The sequence below is a fragment of the Geotrypetes seraphini genome, chromosome 2 (assembly GCF_902459505.1).
Source record: "Geotrypetes seraphini chromosome 2, aGeoSer1.1, whole genome shotgun sequence".
Classification (NCBI taxonomy): domain Eukaryota; kingdom Metazoa; phylum Chordata; class Amphibia; order Gymnophiona; family Dermophiidae; genus Geotrypetes; species Geotrypetes seraphini.
The window spans coordinates 99,756,079-99,782,947 of NC_047085.1; the positions used below are offsets into that span (position 1 = coordinate 99,756,079).

At 41.9% G+C, this 26,869-nt stretch overlaps 1 protein-coding gene across 6 annotated transcripts in view; it reads left to right on the forward strand.

Moving 5' to 3' along the window:
• Nucleotides 1-26,869, forward strand: part of EYA1 (EYA transcriptional coactivator and phosphatase 1) — a 329,665-nt gene that overhangs the window by 286,808 nt on the left and 15,988 nt on the right. For all 6 annotated transcript variants that reach the window (XM_033934041.1, XM_033934043.1, XM_033934039.1 and 3 more), the window contains one exon: nucleotides 1,035-1,135. In XM_033934041.1, the coding sequence (XP_033789932.1) occupies nucleotides 1,035-1,135 (101 nt within the window). The remainder of the gene's footprint in view (nucleotides 1-1,034; nucleotides 1,136-26,869) is intronic.

Consider the following 26,869-nt stretch of genomic DNA (forward strand, 5'->3'; position numbering starts at 1 on the left):
AACAGGGCAGTGGGGCACCAGGTACACATTTCACCATTACACCCTTATAGTGTATGATGAGCCCTCCAAAACTTCCCTAAAACCTACTATACTCACCTGTCTACCACGCCAATATCCTTTATGGCTGCAGGTGTCACCTATATGGCAGTACAGTAGGCTTTAGGTGAATTTTGGTGGGCTCACACTTTCCACCAGAAATATAGTGGGATGTGGGCCTGGATCCCTCTCTTTGGTTCACTACACTGCCCACCAGGCTATTCCAGACACCTGCTTGCTGCTCTATTAGGATTTTTTCTAATACTTGCAGCTGTCATAGAGGTTGGTATGTACTGTTTCTTTAAATCTTTGGGGGAGGAGAGGTGAAAGGGGGTCTATGAACACTGGGTGAGTGTGTGGGGTGGGTCATGCTTACATCTGTCCAGTGGTCATCTAGTCAGTTTGGGTACCTTTTTGGTCCTTCTGCGCTTTTAAAACAAGTCTAACTCCATACATCTAAATGATGCCCTGGACGTCTTCAAAAAGTTTTCATTATCCCTGGAAGACATCTATGTTCTAAGGCCGCTCTAATCCCACCCAAAACATACCTCTAACACACCCCGTTAAGATTTAGACATACTGGAGGGAAAATGACCTGCAAACCCTCTAAAAAGTCAGTTTTGAAAATTGGCACTTGGACTTTTTGGCGATTAAAAAAGTGTCACTTTATGCCATTTTTTTGACGTCTTTCTGTTTTGAAAATGAGCCCATTAGGATATATCATTTTGATATTTCTCATGTCACTGTAAATGACTGCCTTTCCCACATACAGTAAATCCTTGCTCTACCCAAAGTCTGGCCCAGAATGACTCGGCATTAACCAGCAAGTGTTGCAGTTGTCAGAGAGAATATTCAGCAGAACTGTCCAATTAAGTGCTGCTAAATATCTCCCTCAGACTCCTCAGTGTGATTTAACCAGGCAGGAACCTCTTCTGCTTGTTTAAACCAATCTGAATATTAGACCCACTCATTTTAAATCATTAATGCTTGTTTTTCAGGAAAAGAAAGCTGCTTTGAGCGAATAATTCAAAGATTTGGAAGAAAAGTGGTTTATGTTGTTATAGGAGATGGCGCAGAAGAAGAACAGGGAGCAAAAAAGGTAATAATCTTTATGGGATGTCACAAAATCCATATATAGTGGAACCTTGGTTTGCGAGCATAATTCGTTCCAGAAGCATGCTCGTAAACCAAAGTGCTCGTATATCAAAGCGAGTTTCCCCATAGGAAGTAAGGGAAACTTGCTTGATTGATTACCTCCCTCACCCCCACGAGGCCACCAGCACTGCTCACTTCCACACACCCCCACCCCTGAGGCCACTGGCTTGATTCCACCCCCGAGAACCGGCATGGCCCTCCCCCCACCCATGAGCCCCCCACCCGCGAACCAGCATCACCCCCCCCCCCGGCCCCGCAAACGCCTGTCCCCTGCGAGAACCAGCATCGCCCACCTGCCCGCCCAAACCCTTACCCCGATTTGGCACCGGTACACAGCACCAACCCACAGGATATGCCGGTGCCTGAAGATCCTGTCTCTTGCTGCTAGGCTGGGCCTTGAGCATATGCACATGCTCAAGGCCTTCTGTCTCCTGCTTTCCCTGAGAATCTCAGAGACAGCGAGAGCTAGATGGCCTTGAGCATGTGCAGATGCTCAAGGCCCAGCCCAGCTGCAAGAGGCAGGATCTGCAGAATCTTCAGGCATCGGCACGTCCTATGGGATGGTGCTGTGTGCCGGTGCCAGATCAAGGTAAGGGTTTGGGTTTGGGCGGGCGATGCCAGTTCTCACAGGGGGGTGTTCGCGGGCAGGGGACGATGCCGGTTCTCGTGGTGGGGGTGGTGTTCGTGGATGGGGGGCTCACAAATTGAGTCAATGCTCGGTTTGCGAGGCACGATTTACTTGAGTGTTTTGCTAGTCTTGCAAAACACTCGCAAACCGCGTTACTCGCAAACCGAGGTTTGACTGTATAGTAAATAACGGCAGATAAATACCAGAATGGTCCATCTAGTCTGAGAGTAAGGTAGCTAGAAATGTACCTGCTGCTCCATTCAGGTTACCCCTCTGTGCCTTTGCTGAAGATTGTACCTGCTAATTCATGCAGGTTACTCTCTTCTTACCTTTGTTTAGAGTTGTACTTGCTGCTCTATGCGGGCTACCCAATTGCCCCCAGATTCTGTATATGGTGCTTTGAGTTGTGTGTGCAAATTTGGGCATGCGCCCAATTTACACAATCTAAATTTAATTAACAAGCTAATCAGTGCTGATAATTAGCGAGTAGCAATCAGCTATGAGCGCTAAATAGAATTCATACACCCATCTTTTTAGACATATTCTGCAAATTTTAGTTGGAATAAAACAACAAATAGTGCTAGTTTGAACCCTAAATAAATTGTTACAAAGGACAACCAAAAATCATTCTGATTGAAAGTGGAGAGGACAATTTGGATAAAAACATATCAACCTATTGGCTATACAGGTAGGTTCTTAAGGAATTAAAATGTTAACATATGAAAGGTAATTCTATAAGTACGTACCTATATTTATTTTAGGAAAGCACCTATTTGAAACCTATTCTATAAAGAAAAGTAGGTTTCTATTTTTCTCTATAGAGTGCTACCATAAGTGGCCGAAAAGGTGCTTATATTTAAGGCATGAACACTCACACCAGCCATAGAGTTGGTGTAAATGATTAAGAACCTAAGAATAGCCTTACTGAGTCAGACCAATGGTCCATCAAGCCCAGTAACCCATTCTCATGGTGGCCAATCCAGTCACTAGTACCTGGCCAAAACCCAATGAGTAGCAACATCCCCTGGTACCGATCCAGGGCAAGCAAGGACTTGCCCCATGTCTTTCTCAATGACAGACTATAGGCTTTCCCTCCTAGAAATTGTACAAACCCTTCTTAACACCAGTTACATAATCTACTCTTACTACAACCTCTAGCAATGCGTTAAAGAGCTTAACTATTCTCTGAGTGAAAAAATATTTCCTCCTATTGGTTTTAAAAGTATTTTCCTGTAACTTCGAGTGTCCTCTAGTCTTTGTAATTGTTGACAGAGTGAAAAATCGATTCACTTGTACCTGTTCTACTCCACTCAGGATTTTGTAGACTTCAATCATATCTTCTCTCAGCCGTCTCTTTTCCAAGCTGAAGAGCCCTAATCTTTTTAGTCTTTCCTCATACAAGAGGAGTTCTATCCCCTTTATCATCTTGGTCACTCTTCTTTGAACCTTTTCTAGTGCCACTATATCTTTCTTGAGATAAGGAGGCCAGAATTGAACGCAATACTCCATGTAATGTCGCACCATGGAGCGATACAGAGGCATTATAATATTCTTAGTCTTGCTAACTATCCCTTTTTAAGAATTGCCTAAATTGCAAAAGATTGCATGTAGATTATAAGATTTTTTTTAATGTATATTAATTTTGTGTCCAACCCACATTGTACCTAAACTCCACCCATATGAGCATCCACCTGCAAAATACAGGCCTTGGATCATACATTATAACTGCTGGTAACTGCTTATTTATACACTAGTCTTTAAGCCCGTTATATTAATGGGTGCTAGAATAGATTTGTGTGTCTGTCTTTCTTTCTTTCTTTCTTTCTTTCTGTCTCTCTCTTTCTCTCTCCTTGGCCGCTGTATGTCTGTCTGTCTTTGTTTTGGTGTCTGTCTCTTTTAATCTGTCTCTGTAGCCCCCTGTCCTTCTGTGTGTGTCTTTTTTTTCTGTTTGTCTTTCTCTCCTTGTCCAAAGTTGTTGGGGGTTTTTTTTTCTTTAAATCTGTCTCTTTAGACCCCTGTTCTTCTGTGTGGTTTTTTGACTGTCACCTTCTGTCTATCTCTTTGGCTGCTGTCTGTATTTCTTACTTTTGGTCTCTCTGTCTGTGTTTGTTTTGGTGTTTGTCTCTTTGGCTGCTGTATGTGGGTTGTTGTTTTTTCTGTATCTCCTATTATTAACCAGCATTCCCTCCCCCTCCATTTCCTTCCCCCCACACTACTTCTCTGTGCAGCAGCAGCGTTTCCCCTACCCCCCCCTTTCCCTTCCCACAGTCTGGCCGGCTCCCTTAGTCCCTATCCGCTCCCCCCTTGCCGCAGTTCCGACAAACCTGCGACTCCAGCAGCGTCTGCACTGTACACACGCTGCTTCCCTGATTTGCTCTGCCGCATCTCTGATGATGTCATCAGGGACGTGCCAGAGTAAATCAGGGCAGTAGAAGGCCCCGAAGCAGCATATGTACAGTGCTGCAGACGCTGCTGGACTCACAGGTTTGTCGGGACCGCAGGAACGGAAGGGGGGGGCGGGAAGGGACTAAGTGAGACGGTCGGATCGCGGGAAGGGAAGGGGGGTGGCAAGGAAGAAAGTAAGCCGGTCGGATCGTGGGAAGGGAAGGAGGTGGTAGCAAGGGAGTAAGTGAGCCGGTCGGATTGCAGGAAGGGAAGGGGGGGGCGACAAGGGATTAAGTGAGCCTGCATCCTTACGCATTTGGCATGATGGGAAATCACACACCTTCACAGACACAATAACTGCTCAACAATTTATAGATTCTATACCTGTGACAGTAGCTGGCGGCGCCCTGGCGATGGATCCAACGGTCTAACTCCTCTTATTTTTGCATCTTTTAAACCTACCTTAGATTGATCAATATAGAGATATGACATCCTGCTTGGATAGCTCCAAATTCACTGTCTATTTTGTCTATTCATCTTCTTATAATTCGTAATGAATTGTATATACTATGTCATATATTCTGCTAAATCAAGCACACTAATCTCAAATTTTCTATTATTGAATAGGTGTGGAATTTATTAGTTGTTCCATATGTGTTATTATTCCGTGGTCACAGGATCACATTTAAAATGTTTTAAAATATGTAGAATAGTGTGGTCCATTCTTTTTCTGACCATATACTATGCTGATTTCTTTTCTTTTACTTTCACACCTTTTTTTATCTCTCTTCTTCTTAGACAGGAGTGTCTGCCCGAGCTTACAATTATATCAATTATTTTTCTGGACAGAGGAGATATAATCTATGATTCAACAATATATATCATATATTATGACTGATTTACATGTTTTTTCCTTTAATGTGAATGGTCTTAACCATCCCATTAAAAGGAAAAAGATAGCTAATTATGTATCCAATAAACATCCTGATATAATTTATTTGCAGGAAACCCACCTCCTACCCGCTGCTGCCTCGAAATTTCAACTAAAGGGATTTTCAACTCACTTATATTCCCCTGCAACTCATCAAAAGAAAAATGGTGTGTCAATATTTTTCAATGATAAACTATTTCCCGTTATTCACAATTTTAAAATAGACACTGAAGGAAGATGGTGTCTAGTACATGCTGCGATACACTCAACTAATTTTATTTTTCTTAATATATACGGCCCGGTCAAAGACCACCCAAACTTTTTCAAAGAGCTTCAGCTGGCGATAGTTGAATTTGATACTTGTTCTCTGATATTGGGAGGGGACTTTAATCAAATTCAAGATCTATATATTGACAGATCCTCTTCTTGTAAACCCTCCAAATCCAAGTCTTTCACAGCTCTTCATGCTTTAAAGGACACCTTTTCTCTTGTGGATCCTTGGCGCTTGCTTTACCCGAAAGGTAGAGAATACACACATTTTTCACCTCCACATAATACATACTCGAGAATCGATTATTTTCTCTTATCCCCTTCTCTTATTCAAGATCTCACCAATACCATTATACATCCAATCTCTCTCACTGATCATGCTGCCATCTCTTTATATATATCCATCTCAGCCCCACATAAGGAATCCCCCTCATGGCGGCTAAACAACGCCTTACTGCTAGACGAGGAAATTATTGAAAAAATCAATTCTTTCACTGCGGAGTTTTTTGAAAATAATTCTAAAGATCCTGAAATTTGCCCTTCCATTGTCTGGGAAGCATACAAAGTAACCCTTAGAGGTGAATTGATTAAAATTGCCTCTTGGAAAAAGAAACAGTCCATGAGAAAGGAAAAAGATTTAGAAAACTCCATCAAAACCTTAGAATTACAACATATGTCTAATCACATACATGACCCAAATACTTTCCAACGTATTCAAAATCTTAAATATGAATATAATACTTTAGTTTCATATATAGCTAGGCGTGATATTTTTATCTCTAACTCTGGTCATTACATGGGAGATAATATAATGGGTCGTCCTTTGGCCAGATACCTTAAAAATAAATCTAAAAGACTACATATAACGGCTATTCAGAATTCATCAGGTCAATTAGTCAAAACCAGATCTCTAATTTCCTCTCAATTTGAAAAATTCTATACTTCTTTATACCAATCCGAATCTACCACTCCTGAAGCAGATATAGACTCATTTCTTACCTCCTTAACTCATCCGACCATTCCAGAATCTGTTAAATTGGAACTTGATTCTCCAATAACTATATTAGAAATTGAAACTGCCATATCTTCCTTACCTGCTGGGAAAGCCCCTGGCCCAGACGGCTTCACGAACGAATTCTTTAAGCAATTTCGCACCCTACTAGCTCCTCATCTCCTTAAATATTATGACTTCCTCCACTCCACTCCGGACAAGCAATTCAATTTCACCGAGGCCACCATTGTAGTAATCCCTAAACCTGACAGAGATGACACTTTAGTTAAAAACTTTCGCCCCATCTCTCTCCTCAATTTAGACTACAAGATAATGGCAAAATTACTTGCATTAAGACTTACCAAAATAATCCCATTGCTTATACATAAAGATCAAACAGGGTTCATTAAACAAAGATATATAGGAGACAACCTGCGCCTATTTCACTATATTAACGCTCATGCTAAAACAATGTCAGACCCTGTAATAGGCCTAGCTATTGATGCTGAAAAAGCCTTTGACCGAGTGGAGTGGCCTTTCCTTTTCCATGTCCTGAAGTGGCATAATTTTGGCCCATTTTTTACAAACTGGATAAAAACGCTATATCATCAACCCACAGCTCGTATTAGGATTAACAATTCTTTATCCAATAAATTTCCCCTCCATAGAGGTACTCGACAAGGCTGTCCTCTCTCACCATTGCTATTTAATTTAGTGTTAGAGCCACTCCTTTCAGCTATACGACAAAGTCCCTCAATTAAAGGTATTCCCTCCTCTGATCGAGATTTCAAATTAGCAGCTTATGCTGATGATGTTTTACTTTTTCTGAGAGACCCTTTACTCTCCCTTCCCAATCTTATTCACATTATCACTCAATACTCCCTCCTTTCCGGATACTCTGTTAATTGGGAGAAATCAGAGATCTTCCCTCTAAATGATAATATACTTCCATCAGATTTGGCTCATTTTCCTTTCTCATGGTCACATGAAGCTGTGAAATACTTGGGGATTTTAATACATAAAGATTCGGTTCATGCTCAAGATCTTAATATATCTAAAGTCAAAAATCTAGTTCTAAACACTACATCTCGATGGACTCCACTCTTTTTATCCTGGTGGGGTAGAATTGCATCCATCAAAATGACTCTGGCCCCTCAAATTAATTATATCCTTTCTATGGTCCCTCTGTTATGCCGGAAATCATTATTTAATTGGCTAAATATGAAAATATCTGAATTCATTTGGAACAAGAAAAAACCTCGAATTGCTCTCGCCAAACTGAAAGCCTCTAAGATCAACGGTGGTCTCAACTTTCCTGATTTCTATCACTATTATATTGCTTCATTAGCCAAATATGGAGCTTACTGGCTCACTAACTCCTCCACTCAAAATCTTCCCACTCAAGATCTTCCTGCCTGGTTTGAAATGGAATGTTTTTTATGTACGCCTTTACACATCTCATGCTTACTAACGGTGTCAATACCAAGGCACTTAAAGAGATACTCTTTATTGGGTGCAACGCAGCATGCTCTTTATCTTATAGATACATTGACTGAAATCTCAGTTAATGTTAGTCCACTCATGTCCCTTTGGAACAATCCCAAAATTCAAAATAACGACAAATCTCTATCATGGAAAAGGTGGCAGCGGGCAGGTATATGGTTTGTCCATCAATTGTCTACCCTCAACTCGTTAGTTCCATTCGATATACTGTGCTCTACATACTCGCTGCCTCCTTCTACTTATTCACAATGGCGTTCTCTCACTGGAGTGTTGCCTTCTTTGCATATACGATTTGACTATATGACTTCCAAAAATACTATTTACAACTGGTCTTCTCTGTCTCTATTAAAAGGCAAGGCGATATCATCCTTCTACAGTATTTTAAGAGATCACTCCTTCACTTTTTCACCTCACTCTATGAAGCACTGGGACGCTATACTTACCACTCCGCTTTCTGACATTGATTGGGAGCTTTTCTGGTCATCAACAAATCGCCCGCTTTTATCTTCTAGAGTATCACAATCAATGTACTTTCTTATGTGGCAGGCAATATGGACCCCACTTCGCATGTGGAAAGCTAACTTAAAGCAAGACTCTGTTTGCTGGAACTGTTTGAAAGAGGAAGGAACTCTTGATCATATGTTATTTCATTGTACTCTAGTCCACTCTTTTTGGTCCTATGTCTGGAACACCATACAATCTATTACCAACTGCTCAGAAGAAATCTCTATAGACATTGTAATCCTTCGCTCTCAACACCCATGTTTCACACAATCAAATTGTCCACCTAAACTCATTGATACCATGTTGGTGACTGCTCTCATGCACATTCTAAAAAATTGGAAATCACCCTCGCTATTAGATTATACCTTTTGGTGGAACTCTCTGAGTATGTATCATAGATTTGAATCCTATGCATATGAGAAGAGAGTTACATTCCGAACCTGCATGAACTTGAAATACAACAAATCTCCATGGTCATTCTTAGACTCCTATGTACGCTCATCTTCTTAGACACTCCTGTTATCCTTTTCTTCTCCTCTCTTTTCTCTTTCATTTTTCTTTCCTTTTTCTTTACTGCTCTCTCTCATCTTTATCTTATATATCCCTTACATACATTTTTAATAACTGGAGCCTTTGCTCCTATACAGTTAAACATAGATTTATATATTTTATATACAGAAAGCTCTATTTTGTTTCTATGTACTTTAAATGATTCTTGTATCCTTTAAAATACTTAATAAAAATTATTGAACTGAAAAAAAAAAAAAAAAAAGTGAGCCTGAAGCCGCAAGTGTGGGGCTGTTTCTGCAGCCATGCGAAGTAGAGAGGTGGAGAGCAGAGAGGCTTCTCTGGCGCGCATGCGCACTCTGCCGGCCACATCCCAACAGATCAGGACTCAGAGAACACGGGATAAGAGTGCGCATGCACGCTTAGCATATTTTTATTATAGATAAATATGTTTATCTAGGTTAAAAAATGACTAGAATACAGTCACACCTCAGTTTGCAAGTGTTTTGCAAGACGAGCAAAACAGTCCAGCAAACTTTGACTCACAAGACGAGCGCCATCCCGATAAACGAGTGCGTATGCGCACGTCACGTGTAAGCACGCACAATGTTGATGATGCGCTCATCAACGTTGAACATGTTTATATGTAATGCACATGTGGGATAGCACTCGGCTACGTGGGCTCGGGGGTTCTCCAACATGGTGTGAAAAAGGTGGCTGGCGGAAGGCAGAGGCATCTCCCTGAAGTGACCCCAAGGGTTTCCAGCACTTAGCCACCTACAAATTGCTGAAGGGGCTGCGGCACCCGGGCATTATCCAGACAGGTACCCACCGCTGGACCACCCCTCGCTACATCTTCCTAGTTCCTTATAACACCTTTTGGGTTGTGGAACGAATCATCTGCATTGCCATTATTTTCTATGTGGAAATTTGCTTTGATATAAGAGTTCTTTGGATTACGAGCATGCTTTTGGAACAAATTATGCTCATAAACCAAGGTACCACTATACCAGCATTTATGTTTGCATTATCTGAGGACAAGCTGGCAGCATATTCTCACATGTGGGTGACATCATCCACAGAACCCGGAACAGACAGTGCAAAAATGTACTGTCACTTTAAAAATCTTGAGATTGACTGTATTGTTCATGCATGAATGCCTTCCCGCCGACATTGGCTCATGGGACTTTTAATTCTTAGTTTTTCTGTGGAACAGAGAAACTGTTCTCAGAGTTTCTCTAGGACGTATATTTTCTACATGTATTGTGTTCGTATTTTATATGCCTTCCCATTATTTTAGTTTTCTGTTGTCAATATTTCCCTTTCATTTTAAATTGAGATTTTCAATTCTTGATTACTTTTTGATTTTGGGACTAGGAACCCTTTTCAGCCTGTTCTCAGGCTGGAAATTCAACTCATTTTCGGTATACTACCTACTCGGCCTCCCTAGACCATTGAGTCCTTTGACCTTGTATCAGTGGTTTTTCCTTCTATTTCCAAAGTGCCTAGCGACTTCAAGCATTGCACTCGATGCCACAGGACCATTTCGAGCAAGGATCCACATAACTTGTGTCTTCAGTGCTTAGGTCCTCAACATTGAGATACTTTTTGCATGCTCTGCTTAAGTTGTTAAAGAGGTTAATTAAAGCCAGGAAATTTCAGTTTGGCAAACCCTTTGGTCAACTACAACAACTGGCTGAAGACTTTCTCCTTTTCCCAGACTAGCCAGTCCTGGATAGAAGAAGCTCCCTTCCTGCTTCTTCAGCAGTAAAACTCCAAGCTCCCTTTAGGCCTATAAACTGGGCCTTTTATAGCTTCCTCCATAAATCAGCCCTTGAAACACCCACTTTTCTTAAATAAGCAAGTAAGCTCATCCTATTACATCACTCTGATCTGAGAGGAGCAGTAAGTCCAGAATCTGAGGCCTGCTACAATAGTGTGCAAGGTGAGGCCTGCAGTATCACATCACAGTTGTAAAGCTGTGAAGTATTAAAGTTTCTGGAGGGGGACTTTAGGTTAGTCTTCTTTTTAGAATGCACCCCAGTGCATTGCTGTATTTGTAGTCCTACTTATTCTATTGGAAATCCAATATTTCCATGTGCTTTACAATAATTTGCACAAAAATATTCATTGGGGAAAGATTCAAAGCAGAATGAGGGAAACAAAAAAAAAAAAAAGCCCAGATAATTTAGTAACTTTAGGAGAAACCTTTTAATAGCCTCATTTTATCAGTCTTCCCCAGAACCTTAGCAACCTTATTAAGGGTCCCTTTTTCAAAGCCGCAGTTGTGATTGCCACATGGCAAATGCACTGAAGCCCATTGGGCTCTGGTGCATTCACAGCGGGAGAATCACTACTGTGGCTTTGTAAAAGGGGCCCTAAAAGAGGAAAGCTCTTTCATACTATTCCATACTCTGTACCTTCCACCAACCCTTTGACCTTAAACTGAATCTTCCATCCTATGGGCACTGAGTAAAGTGATTATAAAATAGGAGTCACATAGGCCCGGATTCTGTAAGCGGCGCCTATTGCATGCCAATCACTGACAGGTGCCACTTCCAGAATCGCATTTCCAAAAGACCCTAGGCACTGAAAATGTAGGTCAGGCCAGACCTACATTTCCACCACTTCCTGAATCATGGCTAATATTGCCTACTGATGCTGAAACCCGTTACTGCCCTTAAACACGCCCATTTCCAGTTTTTGACATCACTAGGTGATGCTAGGCACCATGGACCTAGGCGCCAGTCTGGGAGGCCGCCTACTTTTTTGTTTTGATTAGGTTTTAATTTGTTTTTTGTTTTTTTTTTTTAATTACATTACATTAGTGACTTCTATTCTGCCAGTACCTTGCAGTTCTAGGCGGATTACAAAAGAAGATAGCTGGCCATTTCCAGGAAAATTACAATTTAGGGTGCTGTTTACATGATTGAGACTTTGAAGGGAAAATTACAAGAGTGGATGAAACTTTGAAAGGAAGTTTACAAGAGAGGGGAAGTTTACAAGAGAGGGGATAGACATTGGGGATGAGTTTTGATATCTAGATAAATTTTTTGAATATCAGGGTTTTGATTTCTTTTCAAAATGATTTGAAGTCGGTCGTTGTTGTCAGCATGTTGGATATGGGGTGATCGAGTTTAGCTGCTTGCGTTGCTAGTAGATTGTCATACATCTTCTTGCACTGTGTACCTTTGAATGGGGGGTAGGTAAATGGGGACTGAGTTCTCCTTTGTTTAGTTGTATTGTTCCAATTTAGGCGGTTGTTTAGATATATGGAGGCAGTGCCAATCATTACTTTGAATAATAGACAGTAGAATTTGAATAGTATTCGCGCTTGTATCGGTAGCCAGTGTGAGTCTAGGTATGCAGTGGTGATGTGGTCATATTTGTTCAGTGAATAGATCAGTCTGAGGGCTGTGTTTTGTACAGTCTGTAATTGTTTTATGTTTGCAGGGCATGGTAGGTAAGGGATGTTTCAGTAGTCCAATAGTCCTAGGACTAAGGATTGGACTATGAGCCTATATTGTTCTTTGTCGAAGAATTTTCTTATTTTTCACAGGTTGCACATAATTAAAAAGGCTTTCTGGGTGCTCTTGTTGATTTGGACTTGCATGGTGCAGCCTCTATCTAACATCATTCCTAGGAGTTTAAGGGTGGACTGTATAGGGTATTTGGTGGAGTTTATTTCTAATTCTGTTATAGATGGAGTTTTGTCCTTTTCAAGCAGTAGAAATTTTTTTTTTTCCGAGTTCAGCTTCAATTTGTGGTCTGTCATCCATTTTTCCACTGTTTCTAGTGTTTTTTTCAGTTTTTCTGTTGAATTGGGGGCTGGTGAGTCGAAGGGGAGGAGAATGGAGATGTTGTCTGCATAGCTGAATGATGTTACATCTAGTTTATCTAGACTGGACCCAAGGGAGGATTTAAAGAGGTTGAAGAGCATTGGCGATAGTGGTGACCCTTGTGGTACTCCACAGGGGTTAGACCAGGGGTCTGATTTAAGGTCATTTGTCTTTACTCTGTATGTTCTTGATTTAAGGAATCCTTGGAACCAGGTGTATACCTTGCCTGAGATCCCTATGGCTTCTAGTATTTGTAGTGGTATGGTGTAGTCTACCAGGTCAAATGCAGCAGAGAGATCAAGTTGAATTATCAACATCCTTCTGCCTTTGCTAAGATGCTGTTGGGCTGTGTCTGGGAGAGTTACTAGTAGTGTATCCGTGCTATGGTTGGTTCTAAACCCAGATTGTAAAGGGTGAAGTAGGTTGTGGTCTTCCAGGTAGTTTGTGCGGTATTGTGCAACTAGTCCTTCTATTAGTTTAACATATATTGGTATTGAGGCGATAGGTCTGTAGTTGGAGGGGATATCTATTGAGCCTTTATAGTCTTTCAAAATTGGGGTGATTATGATCTCGCCTAGGTCCTGTGGGAATTGACCTTCTGTAAGCATTGTTTGTTCCCATTGCATGAGGCGAGCTCTAAATTTGTGGGGGGGGGGGTGTTATCAGATATGTGGGGCAGTTGTTCAGGTCGCATGATGCTTGGCAGTATTTTTTATAAAGTCAGTTCATGTCAGGCCATTGTACTGATAGAAAGTCAGTCCAGGTCCTGTCTGCTGCAATGGCTTCTTTTGTTGTAGGGTATATTATTATCTCTTCGAGGTGGCTTGGTGTGTTGTTGAAGGTGGTCCTGATGGTAGTGATCTTGTTTTTGAAGTGGTCTGCTAGTTGGGTGGCTGATGGTGGGTGGTTTCCTTGTGCGGCTAGGTATGGTTTGGTATCGGTGAGGTTTTTTACTAGTTTGAATAGTTTTTTTGTGTCTTGGGCTTCCAGGCCTACCAGTTTGGAGTAGTATGCTTTCCGTTTCTCCTTGAGTTTGATCTTGTATTGTTTTATTTGACTTCTCCATGCTACTTTGGTGTGTTCTTGGTTCTTATTTCTCCAGTCTCTTTCCAGTTGTCTGCATTGCCTTTTGAGTTGGAGAAGTTCGGTGTCGAACCATTTATCAGATGGTCTGCAGATTCTGTCTTTTGTGTTTACTGGTGCTAGCTCATTCAGGATTGTTTTGCTTAGAGTGCGCCAATGTATTAAGAATTCTTTGGGGTCTATGGATTCGATCGCGGAGTCTGCTTTGTTCCAGAATGTGGTGGGTTCAATTTTTTGTCGGGTTTTGAAGGAAGTTTTGGGGGGGTTGTGTTTATTTTGCCTTGAGCCCAATTGATGTTGAAGGTGTATTGTAATGGTCTGACCAGAGGGAGCAATGCCACGCCCTGTTTGAGATGTGGATTTCTGGTATGTGGGGGTGTTGGGTCATGTATGCAGCAATGTCAAGTTGGTGGCCTTGTATACCCTAGAGGAAAGGAGAGACGGGAGATATGATTCAGACATTCAAATACTTGAAGGGTATTAACGTAGAACAAAATCTTTTTCAGAGAAAGGAAAATGGTAAAACCAGAGGACATAATTTAGGTTGAGGGGTGGTAGATTCAAAGGCAATGTTAGGAAATTCTACTTTACGGAGAGGGTGGTGGATGCCTGGAATGCGCTCCCGAGAGAGGTGGTGGAGAGTAAAACTGTGACTGAGTTCAAAGAAGCGTGGGATGAACACAAAGGATCTAGAATCAGAAAATAAGATTAAATATTGAACTAAGGCCAGTACTGGGCAGACTTGCACGGTCTGTGTCTGTATATGGCCGTTTGGTGGAGGATGGGCTGGGGAGGGCTTCAATGGCTGGGAGGGTGTAGATGGGCTAGAGTAAGTCTTTACAGAGATTTCGGCAGTTGGAACCCAAGCACAGTACAGGGTAAAGCTTTGGATTCTTGCCCAGAAATAGCTAAGAAGAAAAAATTAAAAAATTTAAATTGAATCAGGTTGGGCAGACTGGATGGACCATTCAGGTCTTTATCTGCCGTCATCTACTATGTTACTATGTTACTATGCCTTTTTCTTGGGTGGGTTGGGGGTTAAGTATCCGGTAGGATAGGGCTTTGAGGTAGGAGAATAGGCTTTCAACTTGTTTGGAGGAGTGGTCTTCAAGGTAGAGGTTTAAGTCTCCAAGGAGCAGGTTATGTGTTGACGCTAGTGAGTTCTGGAATATGAAGTCTTCGAGTTCATGTTTTTTGGCGCTCCATTTTCCTGGTGTTATGTAGCAGAGAAGGCAGGTCATGGTGCCTTTGAGTGTGTCATCTGATAGTTGTCAGGCGAGAAGATCCATGTGGGGAGTAGAGTATTTGTCTAGAACTTTTATGTTAAGGTTGTTTTTTACTAGGATGGCCGATCCTCCCCCTCGCTTTTTCTCTCTGCAGACCACCTCTAGTTTATATCCCCTAGGACAGAATTCTGTTATGCAGTGATCTGAGTCGGAGGTAGCCAGGTTTCGGCTAGGAACAGGCATCCTAGCTGTTCTTTAGCTATCCAGTCCTTTATTAGGTCTGCCTTTGGGCCAATTGATCTTATGTTCATGTAAGCACAGGCTATTGAGGTGTACTTTGTGTGTGAGTTGGTGGTACTTTTTGGGTGGAGGATGTTTCTTGGTAGTGGATGGGGGTTGTGAGCTGTCGTCCTTGGTCTGGATGATGGTCTTTTTCCCCACATGGGGGGGATGCTTTTATGGGTGTACGATGAGCAGTCTATCAGATTTCTGGGTGAGTGGTGTTTCCTGGATAATTGGTGAGGTCTGTGGGTTTCTGTCACAACTGGAATTGGGGATATGTAATAACCTACTGCTTTCCAATTTGTTAAGAGCAAGGAGAACAGTAAGAGGACATACATACGTTTTGTTGTGAGGGGTATAATTGTGTTGTTGTAAGGGGGGGTCCTGCAGCAGCCTAAGAGCTAGGCCACGGGGTGGAGGCTCCAGAATGGGGCAGCTTGGTGGGTAGGAAGTAGGGCTGGAGAGATGTTAGGAGGATGATTGGAGTGGGTTAGAGGAGCCTTGGCATAAGTTGAACGGGTTATCAGTTGTGTGGTTGTTAGGCTGATGGGTCGGGTTAGGTCGGCCTGATGCGGCTTCTGGCGGCAGAGTCTGGTGGGGGAGGAGGGAAAATGGTGGCTCCCTTCCTCTCAATCCTGCCGGGCTGGGGCTGCAGCTGTTCTCCCTCGGAGGCCCTTTACAGGGCTGAAGAGTCGGCTGCTGGAGTTGTCAGCGTTTACTTGTTCATGCGTCCTCTGTCTCTTCGCGCTGTTGCTTCGCAAAGGCGCGTGCTAAGGCGCATGCGCCTTTGCCGTGTGCCTTGGCCGGCATGCCGAACGGCTGTGCACCATTCCTACCGCTTGATTTTTAAAGTTCCTCTCCCAGCTGACTGAGAGGGGGGTGCGGAGCGATGCTTGCACGCCCTGCAGGCTCAGGGTCGGTGGCTTGCTGGTCGCGGCGAGGGCTGGATTCCTGCCGCTTCATTTTTAAAGTTCCTCTCCCGGCTAGCTGAGGGGGGGGCCATGATAAATGTGACCAAATATCATGCCATTTAGAACCAATTAAAACCCTTAAGTTAGTTGTCGGTAGGCGCGATCTAGGTGGCTTATAATACTAACCTTCAGCAGCTTTTTGAGAATCCAGGCTTCCATCTCTTGATTTTGCTAATAACTTTGAGGCTTCATTGTAGATGCCCTTACAATTTTCATCAGCCAGAATACTGAGCATTACAGTAATCCAAAGAGATAAAATAACAAAATTAACATTTCCTGCATTAGCTCTCAATTCAAAAAGAGTTGATTCTTGTAGAATTGTTGAATATATATTTTTTTAATCTCACCTTAGCTACAATACAAACCATAGTTAATTCTGTGTCCAGTTTATTCCTAAACTCTGAACACTATCCATTGGCTCTACCATGTTAGCTTCCCAGCACAGTATCAAATGCAATAGAATACAAGAGTCATAATGAACTGAGTCTTACCACGATTTTAATTTCAACTTATTCTCTCATACAATCACGGTTCCACTTCTCATACAAAAAAATATGCAACTGGATGCAGTCAGCAAATATCTGAAAGCATATGCCAAGGTTTGAAATAACATCTGTAAGTGGCATATCTGGCTTACCAGATTTTCCAAATGGAAAATCCAGACCCATGGCCCTGCCCCCTAGACCCCGCCCCATTCCAGCCAGCTATGCTCCGTTCTGCCCCCTGGCCCGCCCCCTCGTCCTGCACAACCAACGAGTGACGTCGGACGGCATTCGTGCATTCACTGGTGCGACGTGATGGCATCAGGCACATGCGCATGATGGCACTGCGCTGCATATGCACATGCGCGAATGCCGTCCCGATGTCGCTCATTGCCAGAAGCTTTTCAAACCTGGACAAAGTGCCAGGTTTTGAAAAGCCAACCAGATTCCCGAACATGTCCTCAAAAGGAGAACATGTCCGGGTAAATCCAGACATCTGGTAACCCTAATCTGGATGCTTTTCTGTGCTCTAGTATAACACAGTGTGTTTAGAGAGCTAAGGCTGCTATCTATGCTTGTTGAGTCTATGAGGCTGCTTTGAGTAATTTTTACATTACATTACATTACATTAGTGATTTTTATTCCGCTTGTGCCTTGCGGTTCAAAGCGGATTACATAAGAAGAGAGCTGGACATTTCCAGGAGGGTACATGACATTGGAGAATACAGATTGAGGGTATAGACTAATGACAGAGAGAGTGTGTAGACATAATAACAATGGAAGATAAATCAGGTTACATTACTATACATATTAAATATTCTGTTTCCATACGTTGGTAGGCAATCTGTTTCGGTAGGGTGAATTGGTTCCAGGGAATTTTTTTTTTTTTTTTTATATGTGTATTTTTTGTCGATTGATGGTATGGTGCCAGGGAGTGATCAAACCTGGTTGGTGGAAGAGGAGAGGGAGATTAGGTAGATTGTAAATACTTTTTGAAGAGCAGCGTTTTGATTTCTTTACGGAATGCTTTGAAGTCAGATGTTGAGGTTAACAATCTAGTGATGGAGGGTTCGAGTTTTGCTGCATGCGTTGCTATTAGGTTATCATAAAGCTTTTTTCGATGAGTGCCATTGAGTGGTGGATATGCGAATGGTGTCAGTGTTCTTCTTATTCTGGGTGGAAGGTTACGTTTTAGGCGATCGTTTAGATAGGCAGGTGCGGTACCGTTGAAAACTTTGAAGATTAGACAGTACAGTTTGAATTGAATTCTGGCTTTAATTGGTAGCCAATGAGAGTCTAGGTAGGCGTTGGTGATGTGGTCATATTTTCCGAGGGAGTAGATTAGTCTGAGAGCTGTGTTCTGAACGGTCTGTAGTTTTTTGATCATGTTTGTAGGGCATGGTAGATATAGGATATTGCAGTTCAGTGTATAAGGTGGTTTCTGCAGCAGAGACAGGTACTGTTATTGCAATATTTTTGTTTTTATGCTGCATTTGTTAATCGATTTTGTATAAAGAGTGTGAACCCCTCTTTTTCACTGCATATAGATGTTAAAATTCAATGGTGAGAGGAGTGGTCCATGTGGAACTCCATATAGCAATGAATAGTTAGAAGGCATTTTCTTACCAACAATTACACATTCTGACCTTTAAACTCCGCTTCCAGTTCCACAGGTTGTAACCAGGGCCATAGTGAGCTCTGTGCGGACAGTGCGGCCACACAGGGCACAAGGGAGGCAAGGGACTCCAAAGCTGTGTCTTGTTCACTGCCTTCCCTGCTTGGCTGTGATTTAGGGGGTGGAAGAGGAGCAGTTGGGGGGATGGTGTGTCGTATGGGGCGTGTTCCCGGCTCAGGACAGTCCTGGTTGTGCAAAAAAAAAAAAAAAAAAAAAGTCTTAACAATGGGCTACTGTTGAGAAACATTATTTTACCACTAACTCGTGCTATTTTAATGCAAATCCCATTTTATGCAATGAGACCTAGTTACTAATAACTGGGGTTACCTGTAAAATAACACATACTACTACTACTACTTATCATATCTATAGTACTGCTAGACATACACAGCACTGTACATTAAACATGTAAGAGACATAAGAACATAAGAACATAAGCAGTGCCTCTGCCGGGTCAGACCACAGGTCCATCCTGCCCAGCAGTCCGCTCCCGCGGCGGCCCAAACAGGTCACGACCTGTCTGTATCACCAGAAGGGGCTCCCTTGCCACCTTGGTTTCTCATTTAAGTCCTGTCTTCCCATCGAAGTCCTAACCCTCCGGTCTTGCACATGCACGACCTGGTTTGGTTTCTATACTCATTACCTGATTAGCTTTCTATACTTGTGTTACATCCCAGCTCCTCCCTCAGTATCCCATGATCCCTTTATCCTTCAGGAATCCGTCCAATCCCTGTTTGAATCCCTGTACCGTACTCTGCCTGATCACTTCCTCTGGTAGCGCATTCCAAGTGTCCACGACCCTTTGGGTGAAAAAAAACTTCCTTGCGTTTGTTTTGAACCTATCTCCCTTCAGTTTCTCCGAATGCCCCCTCGTACTTGTTGTCCCCTTCAGTCTGAAGAATCTGTCCCTATCCACCCTCTCCATGCCCCTCATGATCTTGAAGGTCTCTATCATATCTCCCCTGAGCCTCCTCTTTTCCAGAGAGAAGAGCCCCAGCCTATCCAACCTTTCGGCATACGGGCTTTTACCATTTTCGTTGCTCTCCTTTGGACAATCCCTGTTCAATAGAGCTTACAATCTAATTAAAACAGACGAACAGGACAAATAGAGGTTAGGGAATTTCTTACAGAGGGAATAATAAAACAGACGTGGGTACTTTACAAGTGAGTGGGAATTAGGGGTTAAAAGCAGCTTAAAAAATGTGGGGTTTTAGTCTAGATTTGAATACTGCCAGACAAAGCTTGATGATAATGTGCATTGCTGACTTCTTCCCTAATAGCACATCTGCTGTTTTGTAAACTCAAAGATAATTTACAATTTGTTTCTGTGCTTTACGAGGGGCCTTTGAAAAGTTCTCATTCCAACCAAGAAAAGAATGATGTGGAGCCATGAAACTTACAAGATATGCCACACTTTTTTCTTGACACTTTTTGTTTCGTTTCCTATCTCTTCTTGATTGGGCTGAGAATTTTTCAGTAGCCCCTCATACTTTGTGCATGTTAAAATGTTCTAAGGTGCGCTATATTTTTAAAATTTTTATTAGCTAAAATGAATGTGTGAGTTAAATGAACCAGAACACGTCTGTAAATTAGGAAAAAAAGCTGAGCAAATATCAAACAATTAACATTAATATTTTTGCCCTGTGCACATGCCCAAAATAGGCAGATACCAACTTTCAACATCATCTTGACTTCTGGAATGGTTTTTTTGTTTTGTTTTTTTTAAATAAAAACAATTAAGGAAATGAATATCACCTGATAACTCAGCTTTCAATGATTATGTAATTCAATCTGTTGATTTTTGAAGAAACCCTTCTATATTTTGTACTCACACTTCAGTGCTTAAATATGAGAATTCTGTTGTGCTCCCAGGTTTTCTCATGATAGTAACATGGTGTTAGCTTTTTGAAGAAAAACTAATTTCTGTACAATGACTGCATAATTAAAAACCCACTAAACTGTTCACCTGAAAGTTGCTTGTTATTTTATTATTTCAGTGAAAGATGATGAACAATGGAAAAGCTTATACTTAGCTAGGTGTGAGGATAAAAGCTTACACTAATTACAGCTTTTGTAACAGGTTACACTCTTGCAGAGGGACATTTAGAAAAGCACATTTTCTCAGGGCTTCCGTGGCTGGCATCATGTTTATTGCAGTTTTCCGGATCTCACTGCATCTTGTCAGGTAGAACTGACATTTCAGTTATCATACTGAAGCTTTCTTCAGTGTTGTCTGCAGTTTGTCTTTATATAGTAAGTCCTCAAATCCAATTGCCTGGGGCTTGAAGTGAATGAGGTAGGAAAGTCCATTGGTCACTAATTTGAATTTTGGTTGAAAGTCATTTGGTCACAGATTTGAATTTTGATGGGAAAATCAATTGGACTCTTTTTTTTCTCCATTGAATGGAAAAGTCTCTGGTGAATATAAAGATGTTCTTCCTGTGAAGCAAGGTTGTATGGTCTCTCATGGTTTCCATAGCTGGCATCATGCTTACTGCAGGTTTCAGGGTCTCGCTGAGTCTTGTCAGCCGAAACCAACGTTTCAGCTATTATGCTGTGGCTTTCTTTAAGGTATGCTGTGAAGTCTGCAGTTTGTCTTTATATAGTAGATCGTCAAACCTGATTGGCTGGGGCTTGAGGTGAATGAGGCAGGAAAGTCTGTTGGTCACAAATTTGAATCTTGGTGGGAAAGTCAGTTGGTCACAAATTTGAATTTTTGTGGGAAAATCAGTTGATCTCTTTTTCCCATAGAATGGAAAGGTCTCTACTACTACTACTATTAATAATTATTTCTGTAGCGCTACCAGATACACGCAGCGCTGCAAAGTCACCAAGAGTAAGAAATCAGTCCCTGCTGGAAAGAGTTTACAATCTAAACTAAACTAAAACTTAGTTTTATAGACCGGGTCATCAAACAAAAGGAGCTCGACTCTGTTAACAGTAATGTAATACATAAAACATAAACTTGACAAGGAAAGTAGACTAGAACAGTTAGTTTCCAAAATGTTTAGCAAACAAAAAGGTTTTCAGAGCTTTCCGGAATAAATCAAAAGAACCTAGACTTCTTAATGTAAGTGATAAAGCATTCCAGAATTCGGTTAATTTAAAAGCAAAAGAATGACTAAGGGCTCCTTTTACTAAGCTGCAATAGCGTTTTTAGCGCAACCAGAATTATAGCATGTGCTAAACCCGTGCTACGTGGCTAGAACTAACGCCAGTTCAATGCTGGCATTAGCATCTAAGCATATAAGCATCGCCTCTGCCGAGTCAGACCACAGGTCCATCATGCCCAGCAGTCCGCTCTCGCGGCGGCCCCCCAGGTCAGTGACCTGCAAGTGATCCTCTACTGAAGACATTTTGTCCTGTATAGTACCCCCTCTATCTATATCCCTCAATCCCCTTTTCCTTCAGGAACCTGTCCAATCCCTTCTTGAAACCCAAAATCGTACTCTCAGCTTAGTAAAAGGAGCCCTAAATCTCTTGAAGGTTCTGTTTTTACTACTGAGAGTGGGAAATGTAAGTTTTAATTTTTGAGAACTTCTGACAAGATGAGACCTATGCACATTCCAGTCTAAAGGAATCAAAGTGATGAAAATGCTAAATAAGATCTTAAATGCAATACAAATGCACTTGAATCGAATTCTGAGATACACTGGGAGCCAATGTAATTCCTTGAGCAGAGGGGTTACATGATCGAATTTACTCTTACCGAAACAGGCAAGACAGACAAACAGGATCAAGATAGCTGCGGTACAGACATGCTGAGAGGTACGCACCTGAACCATTCTACTTTGTCTTCTTTTCTCTATACCAGCAGCATTGTGGCCTGATTTCATCTTCCAATGCCAAAGAGAAGGGGCTGGAGTGCAACTGGTGCCTTAAGGCGCTCCGATATACCCTCCCTCGGCAACATTAGCGAGTTGTTGCGGCAGATGCAGGGAGCAGCATTGCTAATGTCGGAAGTTAGCCCGCTGGGAGCACTGGATACGGCGAGACCGGAGTTGTCTCTCCTGGGCTGGAAACAACACTTAGCCCCGACGTGAGAGCTCCACCCCTGCAACCTCAGTCCATCAGTTCTCCAGGGGCAGAGGAAACCCCGGAGACGGGGTAGGTACTTTCCCCTGAGGCAGCAAGTGTGTCAGAGATGGTGGAAGCAGTGCTCTCTGTCCAGAGGTAGAATTAGCAACCAGAGGTGAAGGAAACCAGCCGGGACCAAGCCAGGAACTCTTTTTCTTTTCTGAGGGTGAGAATTTTTACACTCAGCAAAAGTTTCCAATATGGGAGAAGCCAGCACAAGTGACCCTGGAGTCCTTATGGGATTTAGTTGCAAACTTTACTAAGACCATTAGTCCCAATTTCCAGTACATTGAAGGTAAATTGATTCAACATACTAGAGAGCTGAAAGGTTTAAGTGAAGATCTGACTGTTTCAAGAGCTTCAATTCAAAAGCTGGATCAAGACTTGTTGATGACTAAACAAGTACATGAGTCCCTAATCAAGGATAACATTAATCTTAGAAAAAAATTAGAAACACTTGAAAATAATTCACAGAATAATAACTTGAGACCTAGACTAACTATGGTTACTTCTAGGGAAATGCTTAGGAGATATCTGATAGAAATTCTACAAGTTCCGGAAGAAACTTTACCACCATTTACTCAAGTGTATTACTTGCCAAATAAAAATGGGACTCAATTACAGTATAAAATACCTGACCAAGCACCACTGAATGTTTCGGAAATTTTAAAAACATCAGATAGAGAGATAGGAGTACCATCTACAATGATATTGACTGTAGTTCTTGCAATTGATAAAATATGGTTATTGAGACTTTTCCTCAAAAACAAACAGAAAGAGTTTCTTGGATGTAAAATTCAAATGTTTCCTTATCTCTCTAGAGAAACTCAAAAGCGTCGTCGAGAATTTCTTCTCCTGAAACCTGGGGTCATTTCACTGGGGGTGACATTTTATTTAAGACATCCATGCAAGTGTATTATTTGCCACCATTCAGTTAAATACTTTTTCTTTGAACCTCAACAGTTAACTGCTTTTCTGGCTTTGTCTCGACTATATAAAGAGAAACCAACCGCTCTATAGTTTGTATAAGACGCTCCTACCTCAGCTCTGTCTGTAGCTTATCTTGCTATATATTTTTAATTTTCTTTTGTTCGCTAGTATGTAATCTTGGATCCACAGTTTGAGGACTTGAGTTGAGTAAGTTAAAAATATTTTTCTTTATTATTAATTATGTAAAGGTGTAAATGAGATTTATACTTGTTATAAGTCATATCCTCACTAACTTACTTTCTGTACAAGTGATTATTTGGTATGTAATTTTAAAAATCAATAAATAAATTTTTTTAAAAAGACAGACAAACAGGATGTCATGGATACAGTTAAAGGGAACGGTTAATCAGGGGCTGGGTTGGAGGGCAGAGGAGTAGGGTTAAGAATTGAAAGCTATATCAAAAAGGTGGGTTTTCAGTCTGCTTTTAAACAAGGGAAGGGGCTTGATGGACAAACTCGGGTAATTTATTCCAGGCATGGGGGCAGCTAGACGAAAGGAATGAAGTCTGGAATTGGCAGTGGAGGAGAAGGGTAACGCTAAGAGTGACTTATTACATTACATTAATGACTTCTATTCCGCCTGTACCTTGCAGTTCTAAGTGGATTACAACAAAAAGATAACTGGACATTTCCAGGAAGAGGAATACAATTAAAGACGTTGGGCCTAATACATCAAAACGATAGCTGGACGTTTTCAGGAAGAGGAATACAGTTAAAGGCGTTAGGTCTAAATCACATTTTGAAGGGAGAATCCTAAGAGGGGGAGAGAGGGGGAGAGAGGGGAGAAGAGTGGGGTTAGGAAATTAGGATGAATTTCTTGAATAGTATGGTTTTGATTTCTTTTCGAAAAGCTTTGAGGTCAGTTGAAGCTGTCAGTAGGTTGGTGATGGAGGGGTCCAATTTAGCTGCATGTGTTGCTAGTAGGTTGTCGTACATCTTTTTGCGCTTAGTTCCTTTATAAGGGGGGTAGGAGAAAGGGGACTGGGTTCTCCTTTGTCTGGAAGAGAGGTTCCTATTTAGGCGGTTGTTTAAGTGGGAGGGTGCCGTTCCGTTTAATATTTTGAATAATATGCAATATAGCTTGAATTGGATGCGGACTTGTATTGGAAGCCAGTGTGAATCTAGGAAGGCGTTGGTGATGTGGTCAAATTTTCGAAGGGAATAGATCAGTCTGAGGGCAGTGTTCTGGACGGTCTGTAGTTGTTTTATTAAGTAGGTGGGACAAGGAAGGTAGAGGATATTGCAATAGTCCAGTAGACTTAGGACTAGGGATTGAACTATGAGTCTGTATTGTTCTTTGCCGAAGAATTTTCTAATTTTGCGAATGTTGCGCATGGTAAAGAATGCTTTTTGTGTGATTTTGTTGATTTGCACCTGAAGAGTGCAACATCTATCTACTGTTACTCCAAGGAGTTTGAGAGTGGGCTGTATAGGATATTTGGTGGTTTTTATTTCTAGTTCTGTTATCGAAGGGGTTTTGTCTTTTTCAAGCAGTAGAAATTTAGTTTTGTCTGGATTGAGCTTCAGTTTGTGTTCTGTCATCCATTTTTCCACTGTTTCTAGGGTTTTTACCAGGTTATCTGTTGTAGTGGGGTCTTGTGAGTCAAAGGGGAGGAGTATGGTTATATCGTCTGCATAGCTGAATGAGGTTACTTCGAGTTTGTCTAATAGGGTACCAAGGGAGGAAATGAAGACATTGAAGAGCATGGGTGAGAGTGGTGAACCTTGAGGTACTCCGCAGGGATTGGTCCAGGTTTCCGATATTAGATCTTTTGTTTTTACTCTGTATGTTCTTGTTTTGAGGAATCCTTGGAACCAGTTGTATACTCCGCCTGAGATCCCTATTGCTTCTAGTATCTGAAGAAGTATACTGTGGTCAACCAGGTCAAATGCGGCTGAGAGGTCTAGTTGAATTATCAGCATCCTTCTTCCTTTGCTAAGGTGTTGTCGGGCTGTATCTAGAAGGGAGACTAGCAGTGTCTCAGTGCTGTGGTTGGATCTGAACCCTGATTGAGTTGGGTGGAGTAGGTTGTGGTCTTCAAGGTAGTTGGTGAGGTATTGGGCAACCAGACCTTCTATTAGTTTAACATATAATGGAATAGAGGCTATGGGTCGGTAGTTGGAAGGGGTGTCTATTGGTCCTTTGTGATCTTTCAGTATTGGAGTGACTATGATTTCTCCTAGGTCTTGTGGGAATTGGCCTTCCGTGAGCGTTGTTTGGATCCATTGCAATAGGCAAGCTCTAAATTTGGGGGAGGCATTTGTTAGTAAATATGAGGGGCAATTATTCAGGTCGCATGACGCTCGACTATATTTATTGTAGAGTTGGTTAAAGTCCCACCATTGCACCTTTGTAAAGTTGGACCAGTGTCTGTCGGCTGCAGTGGCTTCATCAGTTGTGGGGTTTATTATGATCTCATCTAGGAGGGTCGGTGAATTGGAGAAGGAGGCTCTGATGGTAGCGATCTTGTTCTTGAAGTGGTCTGCTAGTTGGGTGGCCATTGGAGGGTGGATTCCTTGAGTGGCTAGGAATGGCTGAGTGTCTGTGAGGTTCTTCACAAGTTGGAAGAGTTTCTTTGTGTCTATGGATTCTGTGCCGATTAGTTTGGAGTAGTAAGCACTTCGTTTTTCTTTAAGTTTGGCTTTGTATTGTTTTATTAGGTTTCTCCAAGCTACTTTGGTTAGTTCTTGGTTCTTTTTTTGCCATACTCTTTCGAGTTGTCTGCAGTGTCTTTTTAGTTGAAGAAGTTCTGTGTCGAACCATTTGTCTGAGGATCTGCAGAGTTTGTGTTTTGTCTTTTCTGGGGCTAGTCCATTCAGGGTTGTTTCGCTCAGGGAGCGCCACTGGCGAATGAATACATTGTGGTCTATGGAGGCGATTGCGGGATCTACTGTGGTCCAGAATGTAGAGGGGTCGATTTTTGGTCAGGTTTTGAAGGAGGTTTTGTGGGTTTCGTGTTTGCTTGTGCTTTGTGTCCAGTTGATGTTGAAGGTGAATTTGAAATGGTCTGACCATAGAGAGGGGTGCCAGGCCCCATTGGAGATATGAATGTTAGGTGTATGGGGGTGTTGGGCCATGTAAGCTGCAATATCGAGTTGGTGGCCTTTTTCGTGTGTGGGTTGAGGATACAGAATTTGGTAGGAGAGTGCATTGAGGTAAGAGATTATGCCTTCAGCTTGTTTGGAGGAGCTGTCTTCTAGGTGGAGATTAATGCGCCGAGAAGCAGGTTGTGTGTTGAGGTTAATGAGTTCCGGAAGATGAAATCTTCAAGATCATGTTTTGTGGCATTCCATTTTCCTGGAGCGATGTAACAGAGGATGCAAGTTAGGGTAT